We start from the raw sequence: 12,605 nt of genomic DNA, 5'->3' as shown, positions 1-12,605 counted from the left end.
TGTTCCTGACTTACATCCTTGTTTGATAAACTGATTGTCTAGCAAGTACACTGTTTTCCTGAGTTCCGTGCGCTGCTCTAACAAATTAATCCAGCCCCAGGGCAGCGTCACAGGAACCTCTGACTTACAGCCGATTGTTCAGAAGCACCGGTGACAACATGGACTTGGGATGGATGTGGGGGGAGTGCAGGGGGAGACCGACACAGTCTTGTGAGACTGAGCCCTTAACCCTGGGATCTGACACTCTCTCCAAGTAGTGTCAGACCTCACTTCAATTGCAAGACACCGAGCTGTTGCCGGAGAACTGTTTAGGTGGGGAGACACCCCTACACACATGTGCTTGGTAACCAAAAGTGTCAGCAGTAATATGGGAGCAGAATGAGAGTAAAGGAGACACAGAGGTGGCTTTTTCCTCAGATGAGGCTACATTCCTCGTGAAGGCATTTCATTACGCACCTTCAAACCCTCTGGTCAGGGTAAAGGTAAACAGGAGCAGAATGTGTCTGTCCAATTAAAAATTATATATATCTCCTTAGGATGACTAGCTGTGGCCATTGAGTAACAGAGAAGGCTTTGCAGGTCTCTCAGCTACTGGAATCAAAGGGGCTGCAGAACATCTTGAGCTATTTGCAGGGCCGGCTCATCAACTGACTCACCATGTGTTAACATTCTTGCCAGCAGAGGGAGCAGAGGAGGTTTCGGAGCTCTTCCACTGTGGGCCAGAATGGAGACCAACTGTGTGTGACACCAAGGGTTTGCCTACTGAAGTCCCCTAGCATGCCACAGGCAGAGATCTGTCATGTAGCACTCACCCTCAAAATCAGGTTTTGATATATATGCATCACCATCACATTTAAACCCACACCGCTTCCTTTAAAATGTCAAAAGAAGAATCTTATAATCAAGAACAGCTATCAAAATAAAGTAAGACACTTCCTCCTCACCACAAATAAAGAGCAGGCACATTGTTCCTTGAATAGAAACGAAACAAAACAAAAAACCAAAAACTAAATATAACACTGTCAGGTGGAAGTACAAATTCTGAATTAAACTACACACGCTAAAAAGCTACAGGGATGAGATGCTAGGCTTGGAAGGTTTCTGCAAATGTATGCTCACTAGCGAAAGACAGGAAGAAGGAAAAAACTCAGAAATGGGACCTGATATGCAAAGAGAAAGAGAGAGCCTAGTGGCACAGAATATATTTAAAATTACAAGGAAAAAAACTCAGAAATGGGACCTGATATGCAAAGAGAAAGAGAGAGCCTAGTGGCACAGAATACATTTAAAATTACATTAACTTATTCATGAGTACAGAAGTAATAAAATGAAAATGGTTAACGCATACATACCCGGCTTTACCATCTCCAGCCAATTCCCTTCACAGCATGTGTCAAGGGTATGACACTTGGACCACTGAAAGCAGACACCTGATGGAAAGGGACACTTACTTTTTGGCAAATCCCCAGTGCTGGAGGCTGAAACTGTCCTGCTTCTGTCATGGGATGGACTGCTTTCCTCATGCTCGGTAAGCGGGGATCCCTCAGAAAGTGCAGAGCCACAAGCCACAGGTTCTAAGGGCCCAGAGAACAACGATGTGGAAAACTCTGGAAACTGGGACTCAGGAATTTTATGTCGTCCATTTGGCAATTCACCATTGAATTGTTCGTAGGAGCTGCTATATGTGTAATCGCTTTCTGCATTTGGCTCATCGAGGTTATATTCCTCGGGATTTGGGCAATCTTCCTCATCATCGTCTTCCTCGTCCAGCTGCTGTTCCAGTAAGAATGGGCCATTCTCAATATGGCCATTGGTTTTGGGTGATTCCATCCAAGTAGGGTCTACATTCGCGAGTTCCTGCTCAACATCGTCTTCGTCTTTCTCGGTGTTTTCTTTCTCAGTGTCTTCTTTCTCCTCCTGGTCCTCAGCTTCGCCTTAAAAAGTTGAAGGGTAAGAATGAGAACTTGTCTCTCTCCGTAACAGAGTGCAGTAGGCACTTATCTCCTCCAACAAGAGACAAATTCGAATGCGCTAATTTCATGTGCTACAGAGCAGACACCTCTTGGCTCTCAGGGTAAAATCTTTAGGTACTCTAAATCTTATCTTTCATTTATTAAATAACTGGCCTACTCTTATTAGAAAAAGTTAGCTCTTTGGGAAAATGGGCATAAATGGAGCTGTACTTCCATTTCTACCCTCTCCTCTATAATCTTCAGAAAAAGTCTGAGTGTACACTACCGTTAAGTAAAAGCTTAATTACAAAATGAAGGACAATCATTAGCATGATAAAGACATGGTGTTTCTCAGACGTTTGACATTAAAAAAAAAAAAAAACTATTTTGAAATATTAACGTATTTCTGGCACACATTTTACAAAGCAAGTACCAAACAACTCCCCACGCTCTCCAATAAGGCCTCGGAGAGAACCACCCTCCTGTCTGAAGCATCAGCGCAGCACCAAGTCACCCTGCCTGGTGACCGGGCGGGTCCCTACTGTGGGAGCTCCTGGGCTCCTATGCAGCCCTGTCTCCAGATTCCACTGACCATTGTTATTCGCAGTCTCACCCTCGGCTGCCTCCTCTAATCCTGCTGTTTTTAGTTTCACCTCTGGGTGGTATTCATCATCTTGCTCATTGGAAGGTACAGCTGATGTGACGTTTTCTTCTATTATTTTCCTTTCAGCTTCTCGCTCCAATTCTTCTATTTCCTGCAGGCGCTTTTCCAATAACTCAGCCTGCCTTTTCTGCTTCTTTTTCAGTTTTTTCTTTTTGTTTTTAGATATTTTTCCTATCTACAACATGTTAAGAAAATACCACGGTCAGTTTGCTTCTTTTTAAAGCACCATGCAGCAGCGTAAATGCTGGCAGCATGGCAAATACCAACACAGGCTGTTTTTCTCAGGTCGCGTTCAATTAAAATCACATGCCCAGACACGAGATCCACATCACGGTTAGGGTTACAGCAAAACCAGAAAAAAAAGAAACCAGTGCTAATATCACGTAACGGGACTACTACCAGGTCTTGGCCTTAGAGGGATATAGCTTAAATGCAGCAAGTCTTTCCCCTTTAAACTCTAAGAAGAACTAAATATGCTGAGATAGATACTCTTGCCTTTAAACAAGAAGCACCTCTTGCAAGTTTTATTTGCTGCTGCCTGTCTATAAAGTAACAATGTCCCCTTCTCCTTAACTGTCTTACTCAACTGCCTGCCAAATCAGGTGTATTTCATTCACTGTTGGTCAACAGCACTGTCTGCGTTTGGGTCTCACACCCTGAGCTGTTATCAACAGCCAAGACTGCAGGAACTGTAAAAAATGAGCACATGAAATAAAAGGAAAAAAGAAAAAGCCATGGTTTCAGTCTGCCTCCAATCATGGCGAGCTGACTTGGAAAGTACTGGCAACGAGAGCCTCCAGTCTTTCACAGAGTCAATAATCAAAACAAGCTGCTCAAGCCACAGCAGAACTCAGCAGGCCAGGTGGAATAATTCTTACATCTCCCTCTCCTACTCAGACTTCCATTCCAAACTGAGGGCTGCTGGCAGCACTCTGAAGCTCTACACATTTCCTTCCAAAAGCTTCTGGTTCATAAAGATCTTTTAAAACTTGTAGATGACCCATCAACTCAAGACATACATATATATACATATATATATTCTATGCTCGACTGGAACCAAGCCAGGTTTAGCTCCGCTGGGGTAGGATTTAATTCCAAACAGCTTGTTTCATTTGCTCACACTCAGCATTCTGACAGGACCACAAAGATAATACTCTTTCATATTTAACTACTACCTGGAAGTAAAAAAATCACAACAGCAGCTTCAGAAAAACAGGTAACTTAGAGGCAGATCAGAAATAATATAAAGTGTTTTTGGAACAATCACTCTTAAAACCCTTATCTCTATAACCTCACATTTTACCAGACTCAGCCAAGAGCACTCCAGAAAGTGCATGAGGAAAACAAAGACAGAATTTGGGACAGCTCTAAATTATCCCCCAACTCCAAAAATCACTTCACCTTATCAAAACATTGTCTTACATAATCAAGGATACCCAGCATTTATAAACATGACTGTCTTTTATATTAAAATACATTACAACATCTGTGATTGAGAATGGAACAAAAAAATGCACAACCAATTCCCCCGAACAATCCTTAATGAAAAATTGTTGCAGAAAGAAACAAAAACTAATGTTACAATTCGAAAAGTTCAATAATGAATAGTCACTTTTGACATGGAGGTGAATATAAGTATATGTGTAGGTACTTACAGGTTTTTGCTGTGGAGCAGTACTCACTAGAACAAAACAAAATAAAATGAACATTTAGAGCGAAATAGATACTTATCTTTATGTAGGTAATCTGAACTGTAAAATGAAATAACTACTGTCTTTTAATGGCTATGCAACTTCAACAACTGTTAAATATTAAAACTTCTGAATCAGAGAGACCTAAAGTTTATCCAACTCAAACAAATGATTGGCTCTTAAAAGGCAAAGCCACAGTGGTTCATATGGAGTCATTTCTCTTACTTATCTAAAATTAAATACGCATTCATTTCAAAAACAGACAATCCCAAAGCACTGACTGATAAGAAAACGGAGAAGAGTCATCCAACCAAATTTGTTTAAAGACAATGAAATGAACAATTCACTTACACAACTATGTTTGAAAACTTTTTCACAAGTTTATACAACTAAAGTTAAGTCCAATACTGCGGCAAATATTCTAGAAATCACACGAACAGACTTGGCCAGTGTCAGAAGCTTGATAGACTATGGTTCCGTGATCTAAAAAACACCCTGATGTTAGAAAACGAGATTCAGAAGTGGTGCATGTCCCAAGAGCCCCAGGCAGACAGAGGGCTTTTGCCCTGCAGTCCTCGTGCCTGCCTGACAACACACTAGGGCAGACAGCACGTGAAGAGAGGGTGAAAGCACCGTCCACACTTCACTGCCACCACGACACTGCGAAAACCAGAAATTAAACTACATACACCAATACTCAAGTCAGCTGGTCTTCTCCCACCCTGAAGTCTTTTGAAACTAATTCTAAATCCACCAGCTAGACTCAGATTGATGTAGCTGTGCTCACTGGAGTCAAGGAAGCACTCTGACGACTGAACGTCGGCTACATGAGACCTCTTGCTATAAGAGACAGTCCTCTGCAGAGAAGTGGGCAACACAGGACAGTGTTCCAAGGAGATGAAGCAGCAGGTAAGAGGTCAATGACCTTTTAAGGGAGGACAAAGTAATTCAAACATTAAAGTATAACTTAACTGGGGCATCTTCCTGCTTAAGAAAAAGGTCTAGCTGCTTCTAGTCATCAGGCTCTTACAAAAGCCCCTAATACATACACATCTGACTCAACTGCCCCCAGTGTACAACCTGGCAGGCTCTCAATGCCCCGCACAGACTGAAACAAAGCTGGCTCAGCCCTCACCTGCAGACCCCGAAGGAGGAGGAGCGCCCGCTTTCTGCCACTCGGTGGCCTCGGCTGCCATCCTTCTCACATATGCATCGTCCACGCACATCAAGATGTTTTCCGGCTTTATGTCAGTATGAATGATCTTGCACTTACTGTGTAGATAATCTAACCCCTGAAGGACCTGATCACGTGAAATCAAGAGAGGAGATGACTTATTAATACTTTTATTATTTAACATTTGTTTGTATAATAGTTAAAATCATTACAAGGTACAAAATACAATGGATACAAAGGGTTTTAGTAAAAATCTTCCTCCCACCCCGGCCCCCAGAGGAACCCAGCTCTTTCCCAGAAGCAAGCAATGTGTATCATCCTGGAGATAATTTATGCTCATGGAAGCAAATGCATCCATACATATACTCTTTTAAATAACAACTTCAGTGAGGTATAATTTACATGTCACACAATTCACCCTTTTAAAGGTACCATTCAATGGTTTCTAGATGTATAGCCCTCACCACTATCTAATTTAGAACATTTTCATCACACAAAGAAGAAAACACTGTACACCCATTAGCTGTCACTCCCCCTCTCCTCCCAACTCCTCCAGCCCTAGGCAACCGCTAATCTACTTTGCTGGGTCTGGACATTTTATGTAAGTGGAATGATACAGAGTGGTCTTTTGTAACTGGCACAGTACTTTCAAGGTCCATCCAAGGGTAGCATGTATCAATACCGCATTTCTTTAAATGCCAACTAATATTCCATTGAAAATACCACATTTCATTCACTTGATGAATATCTGAGTTGTTTCCATTTTATGGCTATTATCAATAATATTGCTATGAACATTCATGTACAAGTTTTTGTGTGGACATATGTTTTTTATTTTTCTTGGGTATATGCCTAGGAGTGCAGTCGTTGGGTCATACGGTAGCTCTATATTTAGCCTTTCAATGAGCTGCCAAACTGTTTTATACTATGGCTGCACCATTTTACACTCCAATCAGCAACGTGAGAGGACTCCAATTTTTTCATCATGGCCAATACTTGTCTTTTTATTTTAGTCACCCTACTGGGTGTGAAGTGTGTATCTCATTGATCTGCATTCCAATAATGGCTAATGATGTGTGTACATTTTTAATACTGCAGGAAAGGAGGATTAAATAGCCCTGGTATCCAGGCAACACTATAGCACTGAACTAAAAGAAAATGCTAAGCCAAGATACTCATGTACTTATTATATATATCATTTACATATCATATATATCACAAAAATTACAGAGTATGGTGACCTAAATGCAAGGCCAAAGTTTTTCTGGAATTATTTCCATTAGAGGGGAATTGTTGCAATTCTTTCCATAAGGAAAAAAATATTTAAAAAGTACAGTTCATGTTCCCATACATCAGAAACTCTACAAGCTCAATAAACATTAACATTTGATAAACATCCTCATTCAAACATTTTAAGTCATTTAGGGGCCTTGACGACACTAGACAAGGAAGTGACAAAAAGACAAGCCGAAGATATATAATATCAATCAGCTCTGACAAGTTCTCAGCAAAAAACCCAATGCTCCTGTCTACCTTGAGTTCCTGGCTAAACAATCTTAACAGACGACAAAACATTAGTAACTCAAGGGAAAGAGGTTTCAGAAGAAAATGAAAGGGAGACCTATCTCTTAAACAAGATGAAAATCCCCACACATATCTAAAAAAACTTTTCCTTGGAAATACTTTTACATGACTTCACTGACTGAACAACAGTTGAGCTCCTGTAACAGACCATACACCCTTCTAGATGTCTGACACATAGCAGTAGAAGTTCCCTGTCTCCATTGGGCCTTGACTTTTTACCTTAGGATTAATATCGAATGTTTTAGATAATACTTCGATTAGAATATATTTAAATTATGTTTAAAATGTCAAAGAACCAATAGGAAGAAAGAGATCATTATATATTTCCATAGAGAATAAGGTTATAATCCTGAAGGGAACACGATCCAACGAGCCTGTATGTTATTCACTGGCATTCACGTATCTTCTCTCAACAAACTGAAATATCATGTAGAGTTTTTATATCTGAATAACAAGAGAAATTATGAGAAGTACAAGAAATTAATGGACAGGTACACTGATGACTTCCAGCCTGCGGGAGTAAAAGGAATTAAGAGTTTTTAGAAACTTTAAACTGTTTTAAATTATTCCAACTGAAACTTCATTTCAATCATCAAATATTAACTCAAAGTTAAAATGTCAGCATCTTTCCAAAAATATCTTTTCACCACCACCCATGCACAAGTTGCTCCTAACTTTCCACCTTAGTTCTTCCATAGTTCTTAGGTTGTTTTACTGTGTGAGAAGCTACTCAGATAAGAGTTAACGTGATCCAGTATCCAAAGGTGTTAAATGAATTCCAATGACAATGAGGCACTTGAGAGGAGCAAAGTGTCTTCAGTAAGAATTTAAGGTTCCAGATTTTTAATACTGGCTGTCGCACTCAACTGGGTTAACCTTCCTCAAGAAGCACAGCTTGTTTCTGACAATGAACATAAGGAACAGACTATCACCGGGATAAATTAAGTCAATTAAGATAACACAAATCTTAAAGGAAACAGTTAAGAGACAGCATGGCGCATTGTGTAAATCACGACCTTGGGACTCAGACCACTCCTGTATTACTGCTCAATCACTCATTCCCTAGGCAAGGTACTTAAGCTGCCTGAGCTTCCATTTTCATATCTATAAAAGGGGGAACATATCCATTAGACAGAAATATGGTAAGAATTAGAAATAATGTATGGAAAACTCACAAATACATGGTCTAGCTCACAGGAAATTCAAACTAAATGGTAGAAATGAACTAAGTCAGAAGACTTGTATTGATACTGACTTAATAACCATAACTTATTAAATTTCTAAGTCACTTATTAAATTTCTCTGGGTCTCATTTCTCCCATCTATAATATGAATGGGCTCTACCTGATAAAACTCTGATCCTTTTAATTCTAGACTAATATATTTTTAAAAAAATCTTTAGCTATAAGAAGAATGGTTTATTTTCAAAAACAGTATTTCTGTTCACAGCCAGTGAACTTAAAGCAATTAAGCACCCCAGAATCCAGAATCCGACAATAATGATGGGCAACCTTACAACCATTTACACTGAATAATTATGATCGTGAAAAAAAAAACAATCAATGAATCAAGCAAGCTTCATGCCCCAGGACAGACCTCTGTTGCCTCACTTGTCTCATCACAGTGTGTCTCTCTTGCCTACAAACCATACTTAGCCTCACCAGCAGGAGGCAGCACAGGCTGCAGAGGCCCCGGGCTGCCATCCGCTTGACCAGGAGTCGGCGATCAGCATAGCCACAGAGGGGTCCCTGACGGGGCTGCATCCCACGTGGGGGACGGAGATCACACCCCAGGGCGGGGCCAGTTTTCTGCATGTGAGTCAGCAGCAGTGCAGACCTGGAGGCAGAGTCCGTGCTCTGGTTCAGGAACTGACTAGCTATGGCTCCCCTTCCCTGACCTCAAATTCAGCCAGAAAACAAGGGCTTGGTCAGCACAGTCTCTAACGTTTCTTCTAGGTACCTATGAACCGTGTCAGAGACTGTCTGTTATGGTGTTAACAACATAAACTGGCTCTTCTCCACCTCGGCGTGCTAGAAATAGGTCCTGTCGCAGACATAAAAGGAGGGAGTTGGGAATAATTAATGTGGAGGTTTCACGTGAAGGTGTCTCCCTGGCCTGCTGGCCACCCAGAATGAGCTTCCTCCCAAATTCTAACATGCACAGAGGAACACAAGGACAGCAACTGTCCACAGTGTCTCCTGACTCTGGTCACAACATGGGCACCTTAACAAAGGACACAGGGCGAGCAGACGGGGCAAGGCCTTGTGACGCAGCGCCGGGGGGTGGGGGTGGGGAACCAGACCGGCAGCACTGCTCCGAGACACTGATGCTTGCAGGGGTGGAGCGAGACAGCAGAGGGCTCTCCTCAAGCCAGAAGCTTTGCTACTGGAAAGTGAAGGCACCCACCGGATCTCTCTTCCTCGCTAGGACAGACAGGAGGTAAATGCTACAAGCTGCTCAGACGAGCACATGCCAGACTGAATGGAGAAGTGTGGCGAATACCTGCCTCACTCACAGAGGACTAGAGCCAGGGGACACTGTCCTCATCCGCTCTGTCCCGAAATCGCCCTCTGCTCCTTCTTCTTTCTAACTCTGACTAGTGAGAACTAATGAGAAAATTCAGCAGCTGTACTTCACTCGTGAACATCGTCAGGATGAAAGCTAAAACACTGCGCCCAGCGCTGAGGAAGCACAGAGGAATGAGCTGGGAAAGGGGCTCAACTCCCTTGAAGGAGCGACTTCCCCAGATTTCTGAGCTGCATACCCAACATTTTGAGGAGGAGAATTCCAAGTTAGTACAGAATCACATGTACTACCACACTGATCAAATCCAAGAACATAAAAATGTTTATCAACTTAAAATTAATACTCTATTCTAAAATTGAACAATACTGCCTTGATCATAATGCATTCATTGACAAAAGGACCTGTGAGATCATTTAAATGGTAAATAAATACTAAACGCAGACAAACGTAGAAGTAAACCATTTCCACAAACAGAGACATGAATGCATCCTCTTCACAAGACATGCTGTCATTTAAAATGCTCCCCAGTCTTTCTATGCAGACATTTCACACTACCCGGCAGTCAAGAGCATGGATTCCGGATTGCACCACCTGTATTCCAGTCTTGATTCCCCACAGTAACTGGGGGCCTGTGGAAAACTTTTAACACCTTCCTCAGAGTGAAGGTAAGAACACCTCTGGCCTCACAAAGCTGTGGTGAGGAATAGACAGCATAATACAAAGCAAGCACTGAAAACTGTGAATGCCTGAAAGAGCATAATAAATGTTAGTGACAAGCATGATAACAGAAAGAGTTAATGATAACTCAAAAATCCAGAGCTACACGCTGTACCTACGTATCGTAGCAAAGTCACCAAATTCAGAGCCTTGCCCTTACCAAGCTTCATTTAACGGCAAGCAGTCACTTCTTCACAAGGTTTCTGGACAGGGCAATGAATTAAACCATAAGGTTTTAAAAAGTAAAATATCGGCTACCCTTTCGAGTACAGAAGAAAATAAAAGCCACGTTTAAAGAACAGCAACAGGGACTTCCCTGGTGGCGCAGTGGTTAAGAATCCGCCTGCCAATGCAGGGGGCACGGGTTCGAGCCCTGGTCTGGGAAGATCCCACATGTTGCAGAGCAACTAAGCCCATGCGCCACAACTACTGAGCCCGCGGCTCTAGAGCCCATGAGCCACAACTACTGAGCCCTCGCACCACAACTACTGAAGTCTGCATGCCTAGAGCCCGTGTTCCACAACAAGAGAAGCCACCGCAATGAGAAGCCCGTGCACTACAACGAAGAGTAGCCCCCGCTCGCCCAACTAGAGAAAGCCTGTGCGCAGCAACGAAGACCCAACGCAGCCAAAAATAAATAAGTTAATTAATTAAAAAAATATAAAGAACAGCAACAGCATTTTAAAACCCCATCACCTGTGGTACACCTTGAATGCACCACAAATAACAAACACTGACAACACAGCACCCTTTTTCCTCTTTCGGCTTTAGAAATAAAAGCTAAACATAAAATACACTTCAATAAAGCTGATTTTAAAAGAAAAAGAAATGAAAGCTGGGGGGCAAATACACCCCACGCCTGAGGCCACAGAAGCAGCCTGGAGGAGGCAAGGGGGTGTCCTCACCACGATCACCAGAAACCAGAGGATGGCCCTTCCTGACCCTGCACAAGGTCACCAGGGCGAAACAAGGAGAGTTAAGAACTGATCAAAAGATTGATAATAGCGTATAGGAAACCCTGGAAAAGCAAGTGATTCAACTGTGCTGCGACTTTTCAAAAATAAGTGGGAACCTTTATCTACAAACCCTTCAGATCACAGAAAGGTCAGCCACTTTCTACAGTAAGAATAAGAGGAACATACATTTCTTCTTTCATTTAGGGAAAGCTAACCTCTCAGAAACGTTTCTTGACTTCCTACGACGTGAAGGAAGCTACAAAGAGATGTGAAACCTACAACACGTGATCTGGGACTCCCGGTGCTCAGAGTATGCAGCTGGGGAGACAGGATGGCTACTCTGTGCTGGTCACCATGCTGAAAGCTTTATCAGCAGTCCCTCCAAACTCATCTGCACAATAAAGCCACAAATTATGCATTATCGTCCTGATGCGACAAATGCGGACACAGGCTTACAGAAATTAAGTAGTTTGATCAGGGTCACAAAGTAGTAAGTGCCAAAGTTAGAATGTGAAATTAAGTCTATTGCCAAGATTTAAGTGTACTCATTACACTTTCCTCTATTCCAGTGGTTCAACTAAGAGTTCGCATGCCACAACTAGAGAAGCCTGCTCACCGCAACAAAAGATCCTGCGTGCCGCAGATAAGACCCAATGCAGCCAAATAAATACATAAATATTAAAAAAAAAAAAAAAAAAGGAATTATGGATCAAGGTCTGTATTTCAGGTCTAGAACCCCCAGGCAGGTCTACCTCAAGCTCTGGGCCTGGGGACAAGGAATGGGCTCCAAACCAACAAGTCCTCTTCTCAAGCAAACCAAGCAACCTCCCTGATATTACTTACTCTGCAGAAATATGCATGGTAATTATCCATTATATCAGAATAGGTAATCCAGAATAAAGCGTATCTGCAACTTCCCTAATTTAGGCTCTAAGGGCAATGAGTCAAAGACTGGTATGTTCCATGCAGAAAACTGAATCTGGTAAACATTTCTAATTAGAAGGAAATCTTCCATATGTGTATACTTCCATTCTATAAATATCTGCTGCAGCATCAACACCGAACCACACACTAACGGAAGGTTTTCTATTGTCAAGGCAATTGAATGAAGTACAAACACAGTACTCCATATATAACTTAAACATGCCTTAAATTACCTTCCATTTATCCTTCATCTAAATACTTAGAAATAGCAAATAAACACAATACATTATATGTTTTTTTCTGTATTATTTTCTAAGGAACTAAGTGGGACATTTCGTAGTAATGATACTAGATAAAACAATTTCTCATTTTACTGTATCACTTACCTGAAAAAAGATCCATATGCCAAAAGAAATA

The 12,605-nt window shown here is 41.7% G+C and overlaps 1 protein-coding gene across 5 annotated transcripts in view; it reads right to left on the bottom strand.

Annotated features, from left to right (window-relative positions):
* Positions 1-12,605, bottom strand: part of SRPK2 (SRSF protein kinase 2) — a 127,262-nt gene that overhangs the window by 24,574 nt on the left and 90,083 nt on the right. For 4 of the 5 annotated variants that reach the window (XM_024756708.1, XM_024756713.1, XM_024756711.1 and 1 more), the window contains exons 7-10: positions 5,443-5,608; positions 4,272-4,297; positions 2,545-2,791; positions 1,452-1,934 (exon numbers count right to left, since the gene is read on the bottom strand). In XM_024756708.1, the coding sequence (XP_024612476.1) occupies positions 1,452-1,934; positions 2,545-2,791; positions 4,272-4,297; positions 5,443-5,608 (922 nt within the window). The remainder of the gene's footprint in view (positions 1-1,451; positions 1,935-2,544; positions 2,792-4,271; positions 4,298-5,442; positions 5,609-12,605) is intronic. The other variant, XM_024756710.1, reaches the window with a different exon arrangement.

The sequence above is a fragment of the Neophocaena asiaeorientalis genome, unplaced genomic scaffold, assembly GCF_003031525.2.
Source record: "Neophocaena asiaeorientalis asiaeorientalis breed wild unplaced genomic scaffold, Neophocaena_asiaeorientalis_V1.1 scaffold472, whole genome shotgun sequence".
In the NCBI taxonomy this organism is placed as follows: Eukaryota; Metazoa; Chordata; class Mammalia; order Artiodactyla; family Phocoenidae; genus Neophocaena; species Neophocaena asiaeorientalis.
Note: the sequence above shows the minus strand (reverse complement) of the source record. Positions and strands in the feature narration are given on the sequence as shown.